Raw genomic sequence first — 27137 nt, forward strand, 5'->3', positions numbered from 1 at the left:
TGCAAAAAGTTTCTCAGCCAGGACTAACTTGCATTCCATTGTTTTGTTTTTGTGCAACATCATTGACACCAGTACCCATGGTGGCAGTTTGATAGGCCAAAGTATTCAAAGCAAGATGACTGGCATGAGAGACAACTGAAGTATGTAGAGACTTCCAGAGCTGAGAGAGTGTTCTGTTGTCCACTGGGTCCTCTTAAATCACCTGTCCCAACCGTTGCTCTGGTGTTCTTGCGAGTCAGTGGTGCAATGCCCCTTTCTTGGTGGTGAATTTGCTATCTGTCAGAGGTGCTAGTAAGATGTCACTGATAATGTGGTATGCTCCTATGTTGAGTAATAGGATGACGAATTTGGAAGTGTCATCAAAGATACCCTGGTTCTAGAGGATGAAATCAATGGTCATAAGCCAAGTTGCCATGACTACTCCAGTTGGAATGGGTATATTCTTTTGCTTCTGTAGTGGGTCATGTGGTCTGAGGGAGGTGGCAGTGGTAGGTAGTGGATGAGATCCCTGAGACCATAAGTGGTGCAGATGGCAAATCAAGAATCTTCTCACGTGTTCCAGCCAGCTGGACCCAGTATGAGGCTATGAGTGGATTCGGCTGGGTTGCACCTGACACTGACGGACTAACTGAATCAAATGACGTGCTGTTCTGTATTCTTGAAATAGTCTGTGGAACACTGTCTTGTTGGCGGGAAGACAGACTGAGTTCGAGGTCAAAAGCCATTATACATTGTTTGTGCATGTGAGAAACATTGTTGCAGACATGGTAGAATGTCACTTTTACATTCCACACATAATTTAGGCTGATCTGGGTGGTGAAAAATATTAGTGAGTCTCTGCAGGAGACACCGTTTTGCTTAAATTGTTCATAAAGGCAGCAATTGTGCGACAGTTCCTCTGTCAAAGCAAACACAATCTGGTGAAGTGCACTTATGTATTATGTTGAACTACTGTTGTTTGTTCTGGGGTCACCAATCCAGGAATTCCTAGTGGGAATGCTTGCAAGTAGTTGCAGAAAGCAGATAAATGATATTAACAAGAGTTTATTGCTAACAAGGGCATACATAGAAAACACTTGTACATGATACAATGGCAAACACTGAATTAGTCTTGTTTTCTTGTGCTTGCATTATTATTGTGGGGTCTTAACAAGTAATCCTAGAAGACTATCGCATCAACATTCTGCAGACCCTTCAAGTGGAAAAATGATCAAATGTTTTTTATTAAATTGCAATTGCACACCCATCTGCACTAATTAATTCACTCATTGCATTCTGAAGAGCCCACGATGAAGGTGAACCTTCAGGGAATTGGAATGAGTCAAATAACGTATTAATAAAGAGAAGTAGCTCCTCGAAAAACATTAACAAGTACCTATAATTAAACTGCTGTGCACAATTAGCACTAATAAAAGCAAATTTAATGCAATAGCAAAACTATTATGAGTGCTGCAACTTTCTAAAATTTATCTTGAATTAATATGTATTTCAGCTTTATATAGTTTGTCGGGAGATTATAATTTATTTTTACAGAAGAACGAGAAATCACTCCCTGAGGCCTAGACAGGAAGTGCACATGCATTGTGGAGATTTAAATCAGAGGTGAAGCAGAATTAAGTATACATAAACCATGCTATACTTGTCTGCCCTGATAAAAAATGAAAGTTCAAAGTAGAGTTACAGTGTTCAACATCAAGTTTGTGTGTTTACCCACTGCTTAATACCTCCCCTATTTTGGATGTTTATCTTTTTATATGAACAGTCATTCTTTCTTTGCTTTCTATTTCAGTCATTCTAAATAACAATTCTGCATTTGATTAGTGTAAAAAATGAGATTAACGATTATGGAAAGGTTAGACTGTTGCTAATCATAAAGATGACATGAGGAGTTGCAAAGAGGCACAATGAAAAGACTATTACACATCAGGCTTATGGCCAAAGTCACCTCATACACATGACCACTACCTCTGGCTGCTCAGGCCTGACTGAAACTGAAAAGCATCAAATTGGAGCAACAATCTGTAGTGGAGTGGGGAAGGGAGGCTAGCAGAGTACAGGCAGGGGGAGGGGGAAGGAGAGGAGGAAACCGTGCTGCTTGATGGAACATGCAGGGACTAGAGGTGGCAGACAACGCTATCTGGTGCAGTGTTGCAAGGTTTGGGGATGGAGGGAGGGGAAAAACAGTGAGTGGTAAAGAGAGGAGCCGAGGAGGGAGAACAATTGGTGGTTGCATTGGCAGAGAGCAGTGCCCAGTGAGGGTGACAGGACATGAGTTGAGAGAGGAGGCAGGAATTGTTGGGTGGAGGTTGTGGGGACAGTTGGTTACCATAGGTTGAGGGCGGGATAATTTTGGGTACAGAGAATGGGTAACTCCCAGCTGTACAGTTTAGAAAAGCTGGTGGTGGAGGAGTGGATCTCAATGGCATCGGCTGTGAAGCAGCCATTCATTCAAATCAAGCATGTCCTATTTAGCTGCATGTTGTGCAACAGGGTGGGGCACTTTCCTCTTGGCCTCACTTTGGTGGTGGCCATTCGTCCTGGTTGACAGCTGGTTGGTAGGTATGTCAGTATGAAAACTGTGCAATGATTGCAGCAGAGCTGGCACATGACATGGCTGCTTTCACAGGTGGCCCGACCTCTGCCTGGGTAGGATAAACCTGTGGCAGGACTGGAATATGAAGGGATGGGTGGAATGATTGCTCAGGTCTTGCAGCTGGGTCTTCCAAGAGATATGACATCTGTGGCAAGGGCTAGGGATTGGGACTGGCATAGGGATGGACTAGGATATTGTAGAGGTTGGATGGGTTACAGGAGACCACTTTATCGGGGGTGGAAAGGATCTTGGGTAAGATGTCCCTCATATCACGATATGACGGTAAAGCTGTGATGAAGGATGTGGAGCAGTTGTTCCAGTCCAAGATGGTAGTGAGTGACAAAGGCAGCACTCCTTTGTAGCTGGTTGGGGGGTTGATGGAAGGATTTTGGGTATATGGGGATATGGCATGGGAGATCTGTTTGCAGACTAGGTCTGGGGGTTAGTGCCTGTCTCTGAAGACCTCTGTGAGTCCTTCAGCATACTGGGCAATGCAACTGCCATCACTGCAGCTATGCCATTCCTGGTTGGCTAGGCTGTTTAGGAGGGAATTTTTGGTGTGGAGCAGACGGCAGCTGTCAAAATGCAGGTGCCGTTGGTGGTTAGAGGTTTGATGAGTACAGAGGTGGGGCTGGAGCACTTGGAGGAATAGGTCAACATCCAGGAAGGTTCATGCTGGGTTGAGGAGAACCAAGTGAAGTGGATGGGAGAAAAGGTATTGGAAGTTGTGAAGGAATGACAGGGGGTCCCTGGCCCTGAGTCCCAATCATGAAGATATCATCACTGAACCTGAACCAGTTCAGGGATTTGGGGTTTTGCGAGGCTAGGAAGGTTTCCTTTAGGTGGCCCATAAACAGGGTGGCACAGGAGGGTGCCATGTGGGTGCTCATGGTTGTACCATGGGCTTGTTACTATACCTTCTTTTCAAAGGAGTAGTAGTTGTGTGTTAGGATGTAGTTAGTAAGGTATATGAGAAATGAGGTAGTAAGGTGTATGAGACATGATGTAGTAGGTTTGGAGTCTGAAGGATGTTGCAAGAGAGAGTGTTCAATAATGTCAAGACCATGGACTTAAGGGATGTTGGTGCACAGGGAAATGGCATCAACCGTTATGAGCAGGGATCCAGGAGGTAAAGGGGTGGGGATGGTGGAGAATCAGTGAAGGGAATGGTTGTATCTTTGATGTGGGAGGGCTAGATATTGTGCAATAGGTTCGAGGCATTGGTCAATGAGGGCCAAAATTCTTTCAGTGGGAGCACAATAACCAGTTGCAATGGGGCATGCAGATAGTTGGGTTTGTGGATTTTAAGGATCATGTAGGAGGTGGCAGAAGGCCACTGTGCAAGTGTCATAGGAGTGAGGAAGGAAATGGGTTCAGGAGATAGCCAGGAAGGGCCTAAAGCTGTAAGCAGGGACTAGAGGTTATGTTGGACATCAGGGATAGGATAACTCTGGCAGAGTTTACAGGTGGAGGAGTCAGTAGCCGTATCATGTACCAGCTCTGCTGCTATCATTGCACAGATTTTTATATTGGCATGACTACCAACCAGCTATTTATTAGGACGAATGGCCACTGCCAAACTGTGAGCAAGAGCAAGTGGACCACCTGTTGCACAACATGCAGCTGAACATGCTTTCTTTGAATGGCTGCTTCACAAGCTGGGCCATATGGATCTTTCCATCGACCACCAGCTTTTCTGAACTGCACAGATGGGAGTTATCCTTGCAACACATTCTCTGTTCCCGAAATAGTCTCGGCCTCAACCTATTGTAACCTACTTTCCCCATACCTTCCACTCAACAGTTTCTGTCCCCTCTGCCCTATCACCTTCTCCCAAATCATGTCCCCTCACCGCCATTGCGCACTGCTCTCTACCAATGCAAACAGTGATCTTTTACTCTTCTCTGCTTTCTGCTCCGTTTTTTTCCTCATTCACTCTCTCCCCCAGCCTCCCGACGCTGCACCAGGTAGCCTTGTCTGCCACTTCTAATCACAGCATCCTCTGCCAGCCAGCACTGTTTCCTATTCCTGCATCCGTATCCTACTGCCCTCCCCCTTCCACTATGGATTGTTGCTTCCATCTGATATGTTTCAGTTTCAGTCTGGCCTGAGAGGACAGTGATAGCAGTTATATGAGTGTGAGGTGTGCTTGCTTGTGTGAATGTGGGTGTGCTTTTCTTTTCTGATGACAGCTTTGGCTGAAAGCGTAACGTGTAACAGTATTTTCATTGTGCCTGTCTGTAACTCAAGATATCGTCTTTAGGGTGAGTAGCAATCTATTCTTTCCATAACTGTTGATATTCCAACCTGTACTTACCCATCGTTTGGAAGAATTGGATTAGCTATACTTACCTGTAAAAACTATGACTATTTTAGAGGATAAGGAACAGTAGCAGACATGTATGCACCTTATCCTCACACATGTGGTCTGAATAATTCAGAAATTTCTACACTAGAACAACCTGGAATATTATTTTTACCTGGTGGACTTTGGCAGCCATACAAGCTCTCTCCACCAGTTTTTCCAATTTTTCAATTCTTGAAACAAAATCGTGTTCGGTTTCATTGGTTCTTGCAAAATGTTGTTCTCCATCATATCTGTCTACTATTACTTCAACTGACTCTTTTGTGTTTGCTTGATTCTGATGCATATGTTTACCATCATGCATCGTAGCACCTAGTGGAACAAAAGAAAGTAGATTTACATTAAGCAACAATGTAGTAATAAGCAGAAAACAGATTGAATACTAACTCCACTGACAAAAGTTTGAAGGAATATCTTCTGACTATTTTGGTATAAGCAGCTCATGGCGTCCAGTGGAACTTTACAGAGTAATACTGCAATTATAATTTATTCATTGAATAGTCAGCGGGTATATTGATAGTCCACAATGTCCAATGGGGCACAATATTTTGGTGATCAGACACGTTGCCATCGTCAGGTGTGTTGATGAACTGAGCTCTGATAGCTCTTAGTTCGTCAACTTGCGTGATGATGGTGACATGTCTGCTTGCGAAAATATTATAACTGCTGGACACTGTGGACTGGCAGTACACCCGTGGACTGTTCGATCAACATACACAATAGGAGAAACTGAAGAATCACATGATTTATTCAGTTTATTAACCCAACTATTTTTGTTTCTGTAAAAATACTTTCACATTAAAATGTACAACACAAAATACAGAGTACTATAACAGCCCAACAACAAAACACATACACTTTTATCACCGTTTGTATAATCTGTTCTCTGTATATACAGTGCAGAATTTAACACATGCAGAACTTTTCCTGTAAAGCTACTGTTCAAACTGATGACAACCATGATCACAGCAGAGTGACACATCATCGACTTTCCTTACAAGCTTAAGAATCCTATGAGTTTGGCGTACTACTTCTGTGGCTACCACAGTCATACCAGCCAGTTCCATGTAAGTATTGACCAAATGTGCATACAGGCCAACTCTCCTTCAGAAAAACTATTCATACTGCTATGTATCAATGTTAATATGCAACTACCACTGCTGGAAACACAAATCCGAGACAACTGAGCAGTAATGAATGCAAGCTTGAGGGTGAAACTGAAGCGAGTCTTACTGTTGGTGACAGCAAGTAATGAGAGAGAATGGAACATGCATGTTCATAAAAAAGAGACAGTGCACACATTGTGGACATTTGAATTATTGTGCAGGTACTTTCTTTGCAATACAGACACACAGATAACTAGAGATAAGAAATCAAATTAATCTAATTTGTAATGAGCCACTGGAGGCCATGGGTCCCCAATACCACAATACTCAAAAAATATCTCTTAACAAACTCTGAAATTTTGTTGGAGGAGATCGGGTTTACCCTGTAGATGCAGAAAGTATTAAAAATCAGTAAATAAAAACAATTTTAAATATTCAACATTACACAGCATTGCAAGTGAACATAATCACTTCTGGGGTGGGGGTGAAAAAGCAGTGGATTGAAACCAAAGTTTTCTTAATATCCCAAAGGTCACAAAATATTTCAAAAACATATGTACTCTGAAAATACCAAGTTTGTAAAGTACATATGTATTTGGCTTCTAAATAATATGGAAGTTTTACCGAAAAATTAAAGGGCATACACAAGACTAAGAGCTAATTTACATTGATTTTATTTTATACCTAGGTGCCGATGCTGTAACTGCTTGGAAAGATGTTAGAGGTCTTGACTGTTCTGTAGTATGTACAAAAAATATGGAAGGTGATATCATTTCCATAACCAAACAGAAGTACTGTTCTGACTCTTCAAGCTTTCCTGGTGGATATGTTGTAAATAGGTTTCATGGATTTGCTGCTAGATCACATTGTGCAAATTCCACAAAATTTCCTTGGAGCTACTGTCCGTCATCTTCAGGTTGTTCAACCTTGTTGGTGGCTGGGTGCCTAGCCACCAGCAAAGGCTGAACCACCTGAAGTTGTCGGACAGTTGCTCAGAGGAAATATTGTGGAATTTGCACAACATGATCTGGCGGCAAACCCATGAAGAGTATTTACAAAAGTACTGTTATCTGATGGTTAATGTCTACTTATTTTTTTATTTACTCCTGTTTTCCCTTTATTTTTCTTCCTTGCCGGAGAAATAGGTGTGTGCCTGGATGAGGACAGAGTAGGTTTTGACGTAGTTTCTAGCCATGAAGCTGTGCTGTGAGACAAACTTGTTAGTTCTCACACACCCATGTAACTGAGTATGTTAATGCACCACTTCCAGGATATGGGGAAGTGAGCCTGATACAGATGAAATCTGACTCATAAATAAATGAGAAGGGCAGGTTAGCCAGCCATCCTGGGCTTGGTTTTCAGATGGTCTCCCTCATCCCACAGGTAAATATTGGGCTGGTTGGTACCCATGTCTCACTTCAGATACATGTTACGCAAACGTTTAGAAAATGTTCTCATACTTGCACATGAGATTTACTTTAGACACACACAAATGATGCACACAGATTACAACCTAGGGAGTGAATTAGTGACTGACTGATAACCTTAGATGTTTAGTCCCTGCAACTCATAAATCATCATCACTATAGTTCTCACTAGTCATGGCTTTTGAATCATGCAATTGGTAAAATTGGCACTCTTGCAGTGGTGTCAATTTTGGAACTTTTTCTTTCTGTAATACAGTGTAAGAAAGTTCAAAAGTAAGAGGCTCAATTATTTGTAAATTTTTTAAGCCTCAGAATAAAACTGAAGATCTCAAAAATTTTTTGAGCATTCTGGAAAGCTATTCTATACTCCAAGCTGGATGACTTTCGAACCACTTTTCCATTAGCTCAAGTGGAGAACAATGGAGAAAGGAATCAACCAGTGGTGTGGAGGGTAACCTCAAATCTGCTTGAAGTGATTTAAGAAAAACAAGAAAAACCTACATCAGAATAGCCAAAAGAGAATCTGAAACTGACTCTCTACAGTGCTTCTTTGCTTAATCAGACCTATAAAGATGAGTTTGGAGCCCTTGATTAATTGCAGTCATCAGAATATTCTGCAAACCATGTGCAATATACGCTGAGATGACAAAAGTCATGGGTACCTCCTAATATCATGTTGCACCTCCTTTTGCTCGGTGTAGTGCAGCAACTTGACGTGGCATGGACTCAACAAGTTGATGGAAGTCCCCTGCAGAAATATTGAGCCGTCGATAATGGTGAAAGTGTTGCCAGTGCAGGATTTTGGGCACAAACTGACCTCTCGATTACGTCCCTTAAATGTTCGATAGGATTTATGTTGGGCAATCAATTGGCCGATTCATTTGCTTGAACTGTCCTGAATGTTCTTCAAACCAATTGTGAACAGTTGTGTGGCCTAGTGACGTGGCACATAGTCATATACAAAAATTGCATTTTTGTTTGGGAACATGGAGTCCACGAATGGTTGCAAATGATCTCCAAGTAGCTGAGCATAGCCATTTCCAGTCAAGGGATAGTTTATGCTACATCACACCATTTTGGAGCCATACCAGCTTGCAAAGTGCCTTCTTGACAACTTGGGTCCATGGCCTAATGGGATGTGTGCCACACTTTAATGGCGTCTGTGCCATGCTTTAACCCTACTATAAACCTTACCAACTGAAATTGAGACTCATCTAACCAGGTCATGGTATTTCTGTCATCTAGGATTCAACAGATAAGGTTACGAATCAGGGAGAAGTGCTGCAGCAGGCAATGCTGTGCTTCTGCTGCCATAGTTCATTAACGCCAAATTTTGCCACAGTGTCCTAAAGGATATGTTCGTCATAAGTCCCACCATGATTTCTGTGGTTATTTCTCACAGTGTTTCTCGTCTGTCAGCACTGTCAAATGTATACAAATACTGTTGCTCTCAAATATTAAGTGAAGGCTGTCGGCCACTGCATTGTCCATGGTGAGTGGTAATGTTCGAAACTGGGTATTCTCAGCACACACTGACACTATGGATCTCAGAATATTGAATTCCCTGGCGATTTTTGAAATGGAATGTCCCATGCACCTAGCTCTAACTACCATTCCGCATTCAAAGCCTGTTAATTCCTGTCATGCATCCATAGACATGTCGGAAAGCTTTTCACGTGAACACGTGAACACAAGTTATTGCTCCACCAATGCACTGTCCTTTTATACCTTGTGTACATGATACTGCTGTCATCTATATATGTGCATATCACTATCCCATGACTTATGTCACCTCATTGTAAATACCAATGTTACAAGGCTGTGTTTTTGATACTTAAAACAACCACTATGTATTTTTCAACTAATGATTAATTTTGCATTTCACACACCACACCACCCTTCCATTGTCTTCTGTGCTCTTGAAAACATGACAATACCCCCACCAAAGTTTAGATTATTGAACTACCACAAAAACTGTGAATTATTCGCTCTTCATAAGGTTGCTTGCCTGGATAAAAAAAAAAAGTTTTTTCCAGGATGAGTATTCAATTACATAGACTTACTTTCCCTTTTAGACATGCCAGCTTCTTGGGTATGGCTGCGAGTAGTGCTTGTGGTGAGGGAATTCTCCTTTCGCAGAAGACTGTTACAGCTGTAGTACAGGATGTCTAAAAATCAATTACCCCTCCAGTGGTGTGGAACAGTGTGTAAGCTTTACACACAATCCATCAATACATGTTTCTTGCATCTGTATTAGTAACATATTACTTTTAATAATTCACTTCTGTATTCCATGGTTTGTTAACATACTTAAGAGGAAAAGAAACACTGCTGTGTCTACGTATTGCGTCATTCGTAATTCATGAGGTAAGCTGTGGAAGGGTGAGTATATCTTTGTTAAATACCCTGTAGTTCTTGAGCAAAGTAGAGTGCAGCAGGCTCATAAGAACAACTTTAAGGTTAAGTTGATAGTAAATTCAAACTGAAAGAAAAGAGTCCTGCTGCTAGGTACCTGTCACGGAAGGGCCGTACGCCAAATGCTACCAGGAAAGCTATTTGTACCAGGTCACAAGCACCATGAAACCTAGTGACAGAGGACACAGAGACTTTGTGCAGGGAGTCTGATGAAGACAGATCAAGAAGTCATAGTAGGGGGAACAGAAAACAATGTGGCTACCAATTTAGAGTACAGCGTTCAAGGTAACATGGAAGAAATAGGACAGCAACAGCACACATTTGTCTTGGGTTTGTGTAGTTTTTGCAATACCATGGCTAGCCTTGGGTTAACACAGCTGTGTAAACAAAGAGCTGAGTGGATTTCTTTTGACTGAAATAAAGTGTCTTATCTGTGCTGTATCAGTTGTTGCAATTGGGAGATGAGGATACACAAATTATTGCCTGCACCTGTTTAGAAAGTGGGAAGAACAGATTAGCTGAGCATCTTACAGAAAGAGTGAAAAGGCGGGTTGGTTTATTTCATCGGTACATTAAGTGGCCGAAAAAACAAAGCTTCTTATTCAGGGTGTTACAAAAAGGTACGGCCAAACCTTCAGGAAACATTCCTCACACACAAAGAAAGAAAATATGTTATGTAGACATGTGTCCGGAAACGCTTACTTTCCATGTTAGAGTTCATTTTATTTCTTCTCTTCAAATCACATTAATCATGGAATGGAAACACACAGCCACAGAACGTACCAGCATGGCTTCAAACACTTTGTTACAGGAAACGTTCAAAATGTCCTCCGTTAGTGAGGATACATGCATCCACCCTCCGTCGCATGGAATCCCTGATGTGCTGATGCAGCCCTGGAGAATAAAATATTGTATCACAGCCGTCTACAATACGAGCACGAAGAGTCTCTGCATTTGGTACCGAGGTTGCATAGACAAGAGCTTTCAAATGCCCCCATAATTGAAAGTCAAGGGGGTTGAAGTCAGGAGAGTGTGGAGGCCATGGAATTGGTCCGCCTCTACCAATCCATCGGTCACCGAATCTGTAGTTGGGAAGTGTACGAACACTTCGACTGAAATGTGCAGGAGCTCCATCGTGCATGAACCACATGTTGTGTCGTACTTGTAAAGGCACATGTTCTAGCAGCACAGGTAGAGTATCCCGTGTGAAATCATGATAAAGTGCTCAATTGAGCGTAGGTGGAAGAACATGGGGCCCAATCAAGACATCACCAACAATGCCTGCCCAAACGTTCACAGAAAATCTGTGTTGATGACGTGATTGCACAATTGCGTGCGGATTCTCGTCAGCCCACACATGTTGATTGTGAAAATTTACAATTTGATCACGTTGGAATGAAGCCTCATCCGTAAAGAGAACATTTGCACTGAAATGAGGATTGACACATTGTTGGATGAACCATTCGCAGAAGTGTACCCATGGAGGCCAATCAGCTGCTGATAGTGCCTGCACACGCTGTACATGGTACGGAAACAGCTGGTTCTCCCGTAGCACTCTCCACACAGTGACATGATCAATGTTACCTTGTACAGCAGCAATTTCTCTGACGCTGACATTAGGGTTATCGTCAACTGCACGAAGAATTGCCTCATCCATTGCAGGTGTCCTCGCAGTTCGAGGTCTTCCCCAGTCACGAGTCATAGGCTGGAATGTTCCGTGCTCCCTACGATGCCAATCTATTGCTGCAAACGTCTTCCTGTCGGGACACCTTCGTTCTGGAAATCTGTCTCGATACAAACGTACCGCGCCATGGCTATTGCCTCCTGCTAATCCATACATCAAATGGGCATCTGCCAACTCTGCATTTGTAAACATTGCGCTGACTGCAAAACCACGTTCGTGATGAACACTAACCTGTTGGTGCTACGTACTGATGTGCTTGATGCTAGTACTGTAGAGCAATGAGTTGCATGTCAACACAAGCACCGAAGTCAACATTACCTTCCTTCAATTGGGCCAACTGGCAGTGAATCGAGGAAGTACAGTACATACTGACGAAACTGAAATGAGCTCTAACATCGAAATTAAGCATTTCCGGACACATGTCCATATAACATCTTTTCTTTATTTGTGTGTGAGGAATGTTTCCTGAAAGTTTGGCCGTACCTTTTTGTAACACCCTATATATCTAGATGTGGAGGATTCTGAAGTGATAGATATTCCGTGTGTCTCTGACTACTGTGTAACCAGAGGGATAGAGAAGTTAAATATAGAAGATTACAGACTAGCATCATCATCATAATCATCATCATCATGTAGAGCAAATGTGGAGAATGGAGGAGTTGCAACATATGTAAAAGTTGGGCACAAAGTCAAAAATATTGATACAAGAAATTTTTGTGTGGATCAGAACCTAGAACCACGTGTTTGCAGAATACTTCTCTTGTAACTGTAACAGCCTGCAGATCCCCTCTAGAAATCTCACTGCATTATTGAGCCACCATTCAGACAAGAAGAAACAGTTAGTAGTTGGTGGAGATTTCAATATAGATTTCTTTTGAGATTCTGACAAAAAAATGAACTGGAGTCATTATTCGTCTGTTGTTGGTAAATTTCCCAACTCCCATACAGCAAGATAGCAGGATAGCAGGACTCTTACTGACAAAACTTTTACAAGCAGTGCTCAGGCTGAAGCAATTTATGTGAACTCAATAGTTACTGGACTCTCTGATCATGATTCACTATTAAAGGAAATAAACAATGTAGTACCTTGCAACTGTGAGGAATCTTCATATGAAGCAGTGAGGCTTTTCAATGAGAACAGGGTACAAAGTTTTATGAATATATGTTAAGAGGTAGTATGGGATGAGATGCATAAAAGTATGCTAACGCACATTACAATATGTTCCACAGTACATTTGTGTCAATATTTGAAAATAGCTTTCCAAAAAGTTACACAGAATGTCCAATAAGAAAATAGTAGAGAAAATTTTAGTGACTGGGGAGAAATCACAAAAGCAGTCCCACAAAATTCAATTTTGGGTGTACTCTTATTCTTATACATCTCACTGACTTCTACTTAACATTCATCAAGCAGAATTGGTACTTTTTCCATGTGATACTAGTCATATAATAAATTCCATTAGAGAAAAAGTTACAGAAGACTTTGTTAATGTTTTTCATAGAATTATTAAGCGGTTCTCTGGAAATGGGTTCTCACTTAATTTCGAGCACATGCACCATATTCAGTTCCATACAACAAATAAAGACATCCCAACAACGTATGTAGCACATGAACAGGAATCAGTAAAAGCGGTAGAACACTCCAAAACTTTGGGTTTACACACTGATGAAAACTTGAAGTGGAAGAAGCATATTACTGAACTGCTCAAACAATTCAGTTCAGCCACTCCTGCTCTTCGTGTAACTACTAGTCTTGGATATAGATGAATCAATCTCCCGACATATTGCATATTTCCACTCAATAATGTCTTATGGAATAATTTTATGGGATAACTCATCAGTCAGAAAGAGAGCATCGATCGCACAAGAGTAAGCAGTAAGAATATGTGCAGTGATCACCCAAGGTCATTATGTAGGCACCTTTTCAAGGAGTTACGTCATTTTAACTGAACAATCACAATCCACATATTCCCTAATGAAATTGATCACAAATACCCCACCAGAATTTGAGAAGAACAGTGATGTCCATACCTACAACGCTAGAGGAAAATAATGACCTTTATTACCCAATATTAAGGTCAGAGCAGAGTGGGAAGAAACGGGACAGATCGAAGTGGTCGTGAGGACGCAATTTTGTTTCCTGGAGGCACAAACCACCAGATGCTGGAATTCCAAGAGCAGCCATAATTTCTCCTTGTTGGATCTAATGCAATGAATGTTCCACTGGAGAAAAGTCACAAAAGGGAATGGGGAGGTGAAACACATGAAAGGCAGTCACCTCGGTGGCTGCCAAGTGCCAGCCTTTGCAGTCTCACAGCTACAGGGTACGGAGGTTGGAGGATCCTGTTCCATGAAATAGATGGAGCATTGGCGATCTTCCTGGGTCCATCTGTGGACTTCAGGGCAGAAAAATGGTAGGCAGTGCGCACTGGCGAAACTGAGTTTGGCCAGATGAGGGTATCACCATTGAACAGTATCTCAGAGTTGGGGAAGGAGAGTCCCATTTGTCTCTGTTTGATTTCTTAGAGCCTTTATGGTTGGCAGATGAGGACTCATATGTTTGTTGGTTGGATGGATGAATGTAATATGTCCTCGTGGGACTGTCCCTTTTGTCCTTACCAGCCTGCCAGATGTGTAGCAGATAATTTCTCCACTGGAAACAGAGATTTGGGGGCTTTTTACACAACTGTAGGAGGAGGAGATGGGGATGCTACCAGGATACTGGAGGATATCACAACTGCAGTACTGAATAGGTCAAAAGCCTGCAAGGCCATATGTTTCATGGAGTGAGGCATAGCGAGAAGAGTACTATACTGCCAGATGGCAAAATGCAAGGCTTTTGACTAGCCAACAACTTGCAAGTGACAAGGTAGACTGGCTGCTCATTGAGATATACAGGACACTCGGGGGACAAGACGGCTGGTTGCCACTACAATAAATTGATACAGCAGACACAACTGTAGGAGGAGGAGATGGGGATGCTACCAGGATACTGGAGGATATCACAACTGCAGTACTGAATAGGTCAAAAGCCTGCAAGGCCATATGTTTCATGGAGTGAGGCATAGCGAGAAGAGTACTATACTGCCAGATGGCAAAATGCAAGGCTTTTGACTAGCCAACAACTTGCAAGTGACAAGGTAGACTGGCTGCTCATTGAGATATACAGGACACTCGGGGGACAAGACGGCTGGTTGCCACTACAATAAATTGATACAGCAGACAGAAGGAGGCAGGGAATCATCTCCATTAGCACCTCTACCACAGGTAACACATTTGGGCATATTTCAACAGGACATGCAAATGTGGTTATAACGTTGACACTGGTAGCAACATATTGGGTTTGAAATGTATGGTCAGACTGTGATGACTTCATATCCTGCCTCAATCTTGGAAGCACTACTCAATCAAATGTGAGAAAAAGAGCACATGTAGGCATTAAGTTTGTATCAACCTTTTTCATTACTCGATAGGTTGCACTGACACACAAATCAGAGAGATGATTTTGGATTTCCACCTTGCTCAGACCATCAAGCAGCAGAGTGGAAATAACACCAAATGAAGAACTTAGCGTGCAATGGTTCTCGACACCAACAGGATAGCCATGGAGAAGCGAAGCTGTAAGCGACTGTTGGCCTTGAAAATCACAATTGGTCTCCAGAAGCAAAGTCCCGTTCATAAGACAGAGCAGGATTTCACAGGGCCTGCAACTGCATCAACAGCTTTCTGAATAATAAATTGATCACCTGTAGTGAAAGACTGACCTCCTTAAGCAGCTGACACCATGACACAGGGAGGTGCAACTGGGGATCTGTAGTTTCATTCTATTTAAGCTTAGTAGACTTTGAGTGACATGGAGATGGTTGGTTTATTGTGAAAAAATCCCTCATGATTGCCAGCGTCTCCGATGGTGCGTTGCTTCCAACTGGAGGCCCCCTCAGAGGGAGGGCTCACCTGCCTTAGGTGATTGTTCACACCACAAGCCACACCTCCCAAACTCCAGACAAAGGGACCAATCAGCAACTGGGAAGATAACAGCTCAGGCAGTCACCCCTCCCTGTAACTGGCCTGTACCAGAGGGTACATGCGAACCCTACCTGTTGACACAGGGCTGGGAATTATGTGTTACCCAGTCACCTGTCTTGCATCAAATGTGTGGGCCAGCCTTCAGGAGTGCACAGGGAGGAAGAAGAAACAAAGAGCAACCTCAAATGCTAAGTGGGGGAAGGGGAGAACATGATGAATGAAGAAAGTAAGAAAAAACAGATGAGGGACTGTTCGGATGCCAGGTCATCAAAACTTCAGAATGTGTTCCTGTAAATATATAAGACCTGTTCCCCAAGGACGGGGAAAAAGAATAACAGAAGGTTACATATGCAGCATGGACATGGAAGAGGTGCTGCAAATGCGCTGGCCCCGTGGTAGCCAAGCACGAACTCACCACAGAGTGGTGAGCCCCAGGGGATCTATAATCAATGACAACAAATTTACCTTCTTCAGAAATGCTTTTCTTGTCATTACCAGACTACATTTTATATCCTCTCTGCTTTGCCCCCAATCAAATATTTTGCTGCCAAATAGCAAAACTCATCTACTACTTGTGTCTCATATCCTAATCTAATTCCCTTAGGATCACCTGATTTACTTCGACTACATTCCATTATCCTTGTTTTGCTTTTGTTGATATTCATCATATATCCTCCTTTCAAGACAATCTCCATGCTGTTCAACTACTCTTCCCAGTTTTTTGCTGTCTCAGACAGAATTACAACGTCATCGGCAAACCTCATTTCTTTACTGCTTGCTCAATGTACAGACTGAATAACATAAGAGATCTTATAAGATATGGAATAATATTTTGGGGTGCTGAAAAGACAAACCTCCTTCGAATCTTCAAACTACAAAAATCAGAGCAATGACAGGAACCAATAGTAGACATTCATGCATACCACTATTCAAAAGCCTGGAAGCCTGGACTGCATGACAATCCCTTCCATCTTCATATATGAAACTCTTCTCTTTGAACAGAAAACCTCACATCTGTTTGAAGGAAATACATTCACACTGCCTATGGAACTAGACATAAATTGAAATACATGCTACCTTGTCACCGACTCACAGTATATGAAAATACTCCATATTACATGGCTCTGAAGATCAGAAATAAGATATGGTCAATATTTGGGGAATCCACATTGGAGACCATTGAGGGAGGGAGGGAGGGAGGGAGGGAGGGAGGGAAGGAGGGAGGGAGGGAGGGAGGGAGGGAGGGAGGGAGGGAGGGGGAGGGGGGAATAGCGTGTGTGTATGTGCGTCTATTGTTGACGAAGGCCAGTGGCTGAAAGCTTTAATTGTCTTTTTGTTGTGCCTATCTGTGACTCAGCATCTCCACTTTATGGTGAGTGGCAACTTTCTTTCTCATAATATTGTTACATTCCATCCTGGATTTTTCACTGCTTAATTTCTTTTATCTCCTCATACATTTCTTCAATATCTTCGTTGTCTGTAGAGCTAGTTAGCAAATAAAGTTGTACTATTGTGGTATGTGTGGGATTTGTGACTATCTTGGCAATGATAATGTGTTCACTATGCCGTTCATAATAGCTACCTGCATCTTTATTTTCTTATCCATTATTAAACCCACTCCTGCATTACTCCTATCTCATTTTGTTTTTATAGCCCTATAATCACCTGACCATAAGTCCTGTTACTACTGCTGAGCTTCACGAATTCCCACGACATTTGACATTAGCTATCCATGCCCCTTTCTAAATTTTCCAATCTACCTGTCCTATTAAAGGTTCTAACATTCCACAGTCCACTCCATAGAATGTCAGTTTTGTTGCTCCTGATGATGACATCCTCCTGAGCAGTTCCTACTCAGAGGTACGAATGGAGACTATTTTACCTCCAGAATATTTTACCTAAGAGGACGTCGTCATCATTTAATCATACAGTAGAGCTGCAAGATCTCGGGAAAAATTATGGCTGTAGTTTTCCCTTGCTGTCAGCCATTCAAAGTACTGGCGCAGCAAGGGCGTTTTTGGGGATGTTACAAGGCCAGATCAGTCAGTCATACAGACTATTGCTCATGCAACTACTGAAAAGATTGCTGCCGCTCTTTAGAACCAGTTACTTGTCCGGCCTTTCAACAGATACCTCTCCACTGTGGTTACACCTACAGTACAACTATCTGTATCAGTGAGGCACGCAAGCCACATCATCAACGGCAAGCTCCTAGCCTTTCAATACATGCTTACTAGTTGATTGAAACTGTTCTGATAAAACATATGCCCTCTGTGACTATTAGGTGATTACTCACACAATCGTAGTCCACTGGTGTTGTTTATGCTTAATACCAAGTAACACCTGCTTATGACTTTCTCCAATAATCTATTGCAAATGGTGAAGAGAGAGAGAGAGAGAGAGAGAGAGAGAGAGAGAGAGAGAGAGAGAGAGAGAGAGAGAGAGAGAGAGAGAGAGGGGGGGGGGGGGGGGAGGGGGAGAGGGAGGGAAAAGGAGGAGGAGGAGGAGAAGAAGAAGAGGGAGGGGAAGAAGTCAGCACCAATACTTGCATTAAACATTGATAATCTGCAAGGCTTACTGCATTCTGCAACAACTTACTGTTGATGTTGTATTGATGTACACAACTGTTTGCCCACAACCTGTCTGAGGGAGACAATTAGAAAATCTGCTTACCATTCACACATGTCACTTATCTCATATTACACTTCCATGACATAGTCTGATGTCACTTTTCCTTTCATCTTCTTGGAAGTCCTCAATCTAGTTCAACATCACTGTCAGCACCTATCTGCCACATCCTGGTGGATAAAGCTTTTCAAGACCTCAGCAGGCATGAAGGCCTGCAGTTATGAGCATCTATGTTTCTCCAGTATATTTACTAATTATCTATAATCACCCTTTATGGAATCATTTCAGTTTCCCATCTCCTGAAATACTGCAAAATACTTCATCAATCCATGAACCACCCATCTGTCTGGCTATGTGTACTGGCCACCTCCATTTTATTTTCATTTCATAATAATGTTTTCCTTTCCTGTTTCTTCCCCAACCTATATGATCGAACATATGGTGTATCAAGCAAAATTTGCAACAGGATTGAGGATTTTATAGTGAGGAGAACACAGGGTTCTATCTCGGATAAAGAGTCATCGACAGATGTAGAAGTATGGTCAGGTGTGCCCCAGGAAAGTATGCAGGGACCCTTGCTGTTCATGTTGTATGTTAATCACCTTGCAGACAACATTAATAGCAACCACAGTCTTTTTGCAAACAACACAGTTATCTGTAATGAAATACTATCTAAAAGAGACTGCACAAATATTCAGTCAGATCTTGACGAGATTTTAATGTGGTGCAAAGATTGGCAACTTGCTTTAAATATTCTGAAATGTAAAATTGTGCACTTCCCAAAATGGGAAAAAAGTGTATTATAGTATGATTATAATATAAGTGAGTCACAGTTGGCCAACTCACATAAACACCTAAGTAGAAAATTTTGTAGGGATATGATACTGAATGGTCACACAGGCTCAGTCATGGGTAAAGCAGGTGATAAACTTCGGTTTGTAGGTAGAAAACTGGGGAAATGCAGTCTACAAAGGAGATTCTTACAAAATACTCATGCAAACTATTCTAGAATAGTGCTTAAATGCATGGGACCTGTAGCAAATAGGACTAACTGGGTATATTGAAGGAACACACAGTATGAATGGTCACAGGTTTGTTTGACCCGTGGGAGCTTGCTACCAGAAGAGATGCTGAAGAACCTGAAATGACAGACTCTTGAAGATAGACATACACTGTATTGAGAAAGCCTACTTACTAAGCTTCAAGACTGGACTTGTCTATGAACATACAACTATCTCCTACATATTACTCACATAGCAATCATGAGAACAAGATTACATTAATTACTGCATGCACAAAGGAATTTAAGTAATTACTCTTCCCCGTGCTCCATATGTGAACGAAACAGGAAGAAAACATAATAACTGGTATAATGTGATGTATCCTCTGCCATGCTCTTCACAGTGGTTTGCAAAGTATAGATGTAGACATATTTGTTTACCTTTCTCTCAAAGTAATTTCCATAAACAATGTATCTCTTTTGCTTGCTAAATACCACCAGTTTGTGAATGATTTTTGCATTAAAAATCCATGACCTATTGCCATAAGTACAAAACTTGTAACACAATTATTGCAAACTTTTATTTTTAGATATATTGGAAGCTTAGTTTTGAAAATCCTATTTAGTTTATATGAATGCATGGTATCTGTTCTTTTGGACAGTCCAAAATGACAGAGACAGCGTGCAAGCCACAGTTGTGAAACATTATATGTAAACTGAAGGCGATCGCTGCTGTCAGCTGTAGTGGGACATATAGTGGTGATGAGTGAAAGTGGGTAATGGACCAGTATTCGAACCCAAGATCTCCCATTTACCATACAGGTACGTTAACCACTATGCCATATGGGACACAGCGTTACTGCAACTTCGCAGACTATCTCGTTATGCCTCATGGCTGATCTACACTACCACCAAGTGCCACCTGTCCACAGTCCCTGTTGATTTTACTATTGTTCACTACTCTGAAATTTCCAAAGGCGGTCGGACATACTTGTGCACCCACACTGAAGGAGGTGAACCCACTGCCCAGCTAGGCATATCAATTATATGAATGTGTGGCATCTGTTCTTTCAGACATGTAGCACCTACCTAGTAAGCACGAGATCACAGGTTCAAATCCCAGTCCGGTACACATTTTCACTCATCACTGCTAATTCCGCATAATGTCCTGCTGCAGCTGACAGCAGCAATCCCCTTCAGTTTACCTATTTAGTTTATCAAAAGCACTACAGCCCATTTTTACTCTTCTGTTAGTTTCTTTTGTTGTCCTCCGGTCACTGTGTTCAAATGCCAGAAACACAAATATTCATTAACTGATTCTATGACTTTGCCATTAATTTGTTCTATTCTAATCTCAATACTGCAATTGATTTTCTGCCTTACTTTCAAATTTGCTCCTTTATACTGTTCTGATTACTCATTTTTCTGAACCAAGTGTACACAGTATAATATATTCAGCAAAATAAAGGTGATATGGGTATGTTCCAGAGAAGTGTGTTTCTCATAATTTAAGGATCTGAAGAAAACTTCCACGAGGGCAGCTGAGAATATCTTTGGTGATATGATATGTTCTTGCCCACCTTTGTTTTGCTAAATATATCTTTACTCAGTGGTGTACCCATTTCTCTAATCCAGGATGTCTAAATGTGAAATAAACTCGACGCCTTGTCGGTACCTTAACCTCTGGTAATACTGCAATATGCTGTCCCACTTTGAGAATGCACATTGTCCATTCTTATCAGTTAAAAAATAATGACAAAACCTTCTGACAGTTCTGATTTCAAATCATGTAACTAATTAATGGTTTCAAATATTGTAATTACCATTCATTGGCTCCATAGACATTGGACAATGCCTCACTTTGTAGAACTGGTTCATTACTCCAGATATCCTGTCCCTTAGATGAACTATGTTGCTGTAACTTTTTAATTTTATTTACGTGTCAAGTTCCATAGGACCAAATTGAGGAGCAAATCTCCAAGGTCATGGAATGTGTGAGTACATGCAATTACAACATAAAAGTAATAACAGATAAAAATAAAATGTTTATCAACCTGGAAAAGTCAATCCTAAGTTTAAGTAAACGCAATCAACAATACAACAAGAATCAGCTTAATTTTTCAAGGAACACCTTGACAGTATAGAAGGAATGACCCAAGAGGAAACTCTTCAATTTGAAAGCATATGGATAACTGCTAAGATTCCTGAAGTCAAGTGGTAGCTTATTGAAAATGGACGCAGCAGTATACTGCACACCTTTCTGCACAAGAGTTAAGGAAGTCCGATCCAAATGCAGCTTTGATTTCTGCCAAGTATTAACTAAGTGAAAGCTGCTTATTCCTGGGAATAAGTTAATATTGTTAACGAGAAATGACAATAAGGAATATATATACTGAGAGGCAATGTCAAAATACCCAGACATGTGAACAGGGGTCGACAAGAGGTTTGTGAACTTAACACCACTTACTGCCTGAACCACCCATTTCTGAGCCAAAACTATCCTATTAGAATGGGAAGAGTTGCCCCAAAATATAATACCATATGACCTAGGCGAATGAAAATAAGCAAAGTACTCTAATTTTCATGTTGAACTATCACTCACTTCAGATACCAGTCGCATAGTAAAAATGGCAGCATTAAGTCTTTGAAAAAGATCCTGAATGTGGGCTTTCCATGACAGTTTACCACCTATCTGAACACCTAGAAATTTGAACTGTTCAGTTTCACTAATCATATGCCCAGTGAAATTAAAACGTCAGGTTTTGTAGAATTGTGAGTTACAAACTGTAAAACTGAGTATTACTGTGATTTTGCATTAGTTTATTTTCTACAAGCCATGAACTGCACTATTTGAAACCAAGCCAATGTTGCGCACAACATCCTTTACTATCAAGCTAGTATCATCAGCAAACAGAAACATTTTAGAGTTACTCATAATACTAGACGGCATATAATTTATATAAATAAGGAAAAGGAGTGGCCCCAACACTGACACCTGGGGCACCCCTCCTCTTGGCTGTACCCCACTCAGACCCCACATCACAGCCATTCTCAACATTGTGAATAATGACCTTTTGTTGTCTGCTGCTAAAGTAAGAGGTGAACCAACTGTGAGCTACTCCCTGTATTCTGTAATGATCTAACAGTCATAATGAAATAACTATGAATTAAAGTCTTAGAGTTCAACAGTTTCAAATTTTCCTACAGACTTAATTGGCTTCATTTTGATCATATTGTATTTCATAATCATCCAAACAAAAATTGAGTAAATATCAGTTCCTTTTATTATTTCAACATTAGCTAATTTTTTTCCCCAGAAGCTACTAAGGTATTGCTTCATCTCTGGCTATTCTGTGAAGACAAGTTGAAGCATAAGGACGAGAGAGGGGTTTGCACAAAGGAAACTATTGAATGTGGAAAGAGGGAAGATAGAATCGTATTACATCACATCGCACAACTGTATTACATCTTATCTCAGTAAGGAATTTTAACTGATTTACCTCTTATGCAATTTTAAATTCTTTTTTAAAGTAGGGCAAGAAATGGTCTTGACTAAACTGCTACTAAGATGTATTAAACTATTACTCCTCAAACTTGATCTCCAGTTGGGTTTTGGTAAGAAATGAATTCAAATATTTACACCCCTAAGAAGCCATAGAACTTACCAGATTTCAAACAGCTCAAAATCCCTTTATACAAACCCCGTAATCATTATTACAACCACCCAGGAAAAAATTGTGCAAAACCTTACCAGATTTTTACCATTTCATAAAGCAGATATATAAAACTTTCTCTCTCTCTCTCTTTTTTTTTTACACTAAGGTATGCTTCCAAAATATGCACCTGTATGTGTCAATGGATGGGCACAATCATTATTACAATATTTCATCTTATACAACCACGTTTCATTTCTGGTTTTGGGTAGTCTTTTTTTCTTCTTCTCCTTCTTCTTCTCCTTCTCTCTCTCTCTCTCTCTCTCTCTCTCTCTCTCTCTCTCTCTCTCTCTGTGTGTGTGTGTGTGTGTGTGTGTGTTTTATATTTTGAGCACCTTTTCTTTTGGCCAGCACACAGACCTCAGATGCCTGTTGCCTTGTGTATCATGTCCCAAGCCAGTCTTATCTATTTGACCATAACCAATTAGGTACGTTCCTCTAACTTGCAACTTTGGAGTAAGCCCCAAAATCAGCAGTTTTCTATCTCTGTAAAAAGTAACAGTAGCACCTCCTTCCTCAGAAGCCACCTACTCACAGCACAGTAGTCCAATTTTCACAGCATAGTGTTTCTACATGTGTTACTCACTTCACCTCTTTTCCATATAGGTCCTGCTTTCTTGGTACACATGCCCTATTAATTACACATTCATGGGATAGCAATATGCACATACAAGATGACAATTATAGAACTATATGAAAAAAAAGGTAAATTTGTTACAAACTATGGCATACACACACTTTATTCAACATGTAAACATCACTACAAACATTCAGATTTAGGTTATGACATGTTCGAATGCCTGCCATTATTGGCAATGATGTGGCACATATGAATAGCGAAATTCTGAATGAACTGCTGAAGTGTCGGGACATTGATGCTGTCAACCTCCTGAATGGCTGTTTTCAGCTCAGCAATAGTTTTGGGGTTATTGTTGTACACCTTGTCTTTAATATAGCCCCACAAAAAGGAGTTGCATGTCTTCAGATCCAGAGAATACATTGGCCAATCGACGCCAATGACAGTGACCTCTGGGTACCCCAGAGCCACAATGTGGTCCCCAAAGTGCTCCTCCAGGACATCAAACACACTCCTGCTTTGATCAGGTCAAGGTCTGTCTGGCATGAACCACATATTGTCAAAATCAGGGTAACTTTGTATAATGGGGATGAAATGATTTTCCAAAATCTTCACATACTGTTCAGCAGTCACTGTCCCATAAAGGAATATCGCATCGATTATTCCGTGCCTGGACACTGCACACCACACAGTCATACATTGAGGGTGAAGAGGATTCTCCGTCATGAAATGCGGATTAAACCCACGCAAACGAAAGTGGGCTTTGTTGCTAAACCAAAAGACACCTGTGCATACTAATTCCCATAGTACCCTGCAGCCAACTGTGCATTTGAACGTCCTAACCAAAAATCTTCAGAAGCTATGACAATTTTATTTCATATATTTCAATAACTGTCACCCTGTATGCAGATGGTAGTAATATAATATGCACAAAGTATAAATGGGCAGTGCATTGGTGCAGCTGTCATTTGTACTCTGGTGATTCATGTGGAAAGGTTTCCGAGGTGATTACGACAGCATGATGGGAATCAACAGACTTTTAATGCAGAATGCTAGTTGCAGATAATTGCATGGAACATTGCATTTTAGAAGTAGTTGGAGAATTCAATATTCTGAGATCCACAGTGTCACGAGTATGCCAAGAATCTCAAATTTCAGGCATTACCTCTAACCACAGACAATGCAGTGGCTGACAGCCCTCATTTAACAACCAAGAGCAGCAACTGTTTTTTTAGAGTTGTCAGTGCTAACAGACAAGTAACACTGTGTGAACAGCACAAGATTGCCTGGAGAGCCTCTCCTGGGCTCTTGACTATATGGTCAAGACAGGTCAGTCCTGTAGTGGTCAGATGTCCATTACACACAGGAAGCAGCTCCACAGGTAGTGCAGACTGTCTGGAGGGTACTGGGCACTTTTTTAGGTTAGAGATTCTCGGGAGTCTAAAGAAAGGGTGTCAGTCTAAAAGTGTGCACTCCAAACACAGAACAAAGGTAGGCCTAGCAACAATTGAATTTGTAGTTGTAAATTGTTGCGGCTGTGTTAGAAAAGAACCAGAGCTCCAAGTGGTAATATAAAAGCACTGAATCTCAATAGTTACAGGTACAGAAAGCTGGCTAAAGCCAGAAATATGTTCAGTCTAGTCAGGACCTAACTGTGTTCAGAAAGGATGGACTACATACAGTTGGTGAAGTCTTTACTGCTGCCAGAAGTAGTTTACCTTGAAATGAAACTGAAGAAGAGATGGTATGGGCATATGTTATACTTGACAAGTGCAATAAATTAATAAATGGTTCCATTTACCGACCTCCTGACTCAGATGATATAGTTGCTGAACAGTTCAAAGAAAACTTCAGTCTCATTTCAACTAAGTACCCCAACTGTACAATTATCATTGTAGGTGACTTCGATCCACCCTCAGTAAGTTGGTGAAGACACTTGTTAAAATTGGTGGTAGGTAGAAAAAAAATCACCAGAAATTGTACTGAATGCCTTCTGAAAAAATTATTTTGACCAACTATTTCAGGAGCCCACTTGAAGCACAAATGGTTGGGGAAACATACCTGGCCTCTTACCGACAAGTAATTGTGAACCAAACAGGGAGCATCATAACAGATACAGGGATTAGTGACATATATATCTAAATCCACATCTACATGATTGTTCCGCAATGCACAACTAAGTTCCTGGCAGAGGGTAGATTGAACCACCATTCAGCTGTTTCCCTAGCATTCCATTCTCGAAAAGCATGTAGGAAGAACAAAACTTAAAAAATCTTTTCGTGTGGGCACTGATTTCTCTTATATTATTATATCATTTCTACCTATGTAGGTGTGGTCAACCAAATATTTTTTATACTCAGAGGAGAAAGTTGGTGATTGGATTTTCATGATAAGTTCCTGCCAAAGCAAAAAATGGCTCTGTTTTAATGGTTGTCACCCCAATTCATGCATCATATCCAAGGTACTCTCTCCCTTATTTCATGATAATACAAAACGAGCTGACCTTCTTTGAACTTTTTGATGTTCTTCATCAATCCTATCTGATGTGGACTCTACAGCTCATAGCAATACTCCAGAAGCGGGTAGAGAAGTGTAGTGTAAGCAGTCTCTTTAGTAGACCTGTTACATTCTCTTAGTGTTCTGTCAATTAATGGCAGTCTTTGGTTTGCTTTCCTTACACATTATCTATGTGATTGTTCAAGTTTCATAGTTGTAATCCCTAAGTGTAAATACTTAGGGATTACAACTATGAGTTTACAGCCTTTAGGTTTGTGTTATATATCATGCAACTGAAATTTTGTGGATTCCTTTTGGTGCTCATATGGATGACTTCACACTTTTCATGATTTAAGAGTCATACAGATACCCAGTCTAAATCATTTTGCAATTATTTTTGATCATCTGATGACTTCACATGACAGCATCATCTGCAAAGAATCTAAGAGTGCTGCTCAGATTGTCTCCTAAATAACTGATGTAGATCAGGAGCAACAGAGAGCCTATAATGCTTCTGAATGGAATGCCAGACATAACTTCTGTTCACTCGACGACTTTCTGTCAATTACAAACTGTGACCTTTCTGACACGAAACCAAGGATCCAGTCGCACACTGAAACAATACTCCATAGGCACAGTAAACTATTAGAAGGCCCTTGTAAGGAACATTGTCAAAACCTTCTGGAAATCTAAAAATATGGAATCAATTTGATGTCTCCTGTTAAAACCACACAAGGCTGTCATAGCGAGACTGAATACTGTAATGTTCACACCCACCAAAAATGTAAAGTATATTTATTTAAAAAAGCAGATAAAAATTCACTTGAAAACTTCCTAAGAGACTGTCTTCACTCCTAAGTGTAGACCAGATATGTTTCAATTCTAGCAAACATTATCAACAGTAACTGAGAGATATATTCCAAATAGCTTAATAAGAGGCGGTACTGATCCCCCATGGTGCACAAAACAGATCAGAGCACTGTTGCAAAAACAACGAAAAAAGCATGCCAAATTTAAAGGAGCACAAAATCCCCTAGACAGGTGAGGTTTTATACAAGCTTGAAATTTAGTTTGAATTACAATGCAAGATGCTTTTAATAGTTTCCA

The 27137-nt window shown here is 41.0% G+C and overlaps 1 protein-coding gene across 1 annotated transcript in view; it reads right to left on the reverse strand.

The window, feature by feature from the left end:
- Window positions 1-27137, reverse strand: part of LOC126266919 (uncharacterized) — a 157868-nt gene that overhangs the window by 29334 nt on the left and 101397 nt on the right. Inside the window, exon 5 of the mRNA XM_049971609.1 lies at window positions 5074-5270. Within this exon, the coding sequence (XP_049827566.1) occupies window positions 5074-5270 (197 nt within the window). The remainder of the gene's footprint in view (window positions 1-5073; window positions 5271-27137) is intronic.

The sequence above is a fragment of the Schistocerca gregaria genome, chromosome 4 (genome assembly GCF_023897955.1).
Source record: "Schistocerca gregaria isolate iqSchGreg1 chromosome 4, iqSchGreg1.2, whole genome shotgun sequence".
Taxonomy (NCBI): Eukaryota; Metazoa; Arthropoda; class Insecta; order Orthoptera; family Acrididae; genus Schistocerca; species Schistocerca gregaria.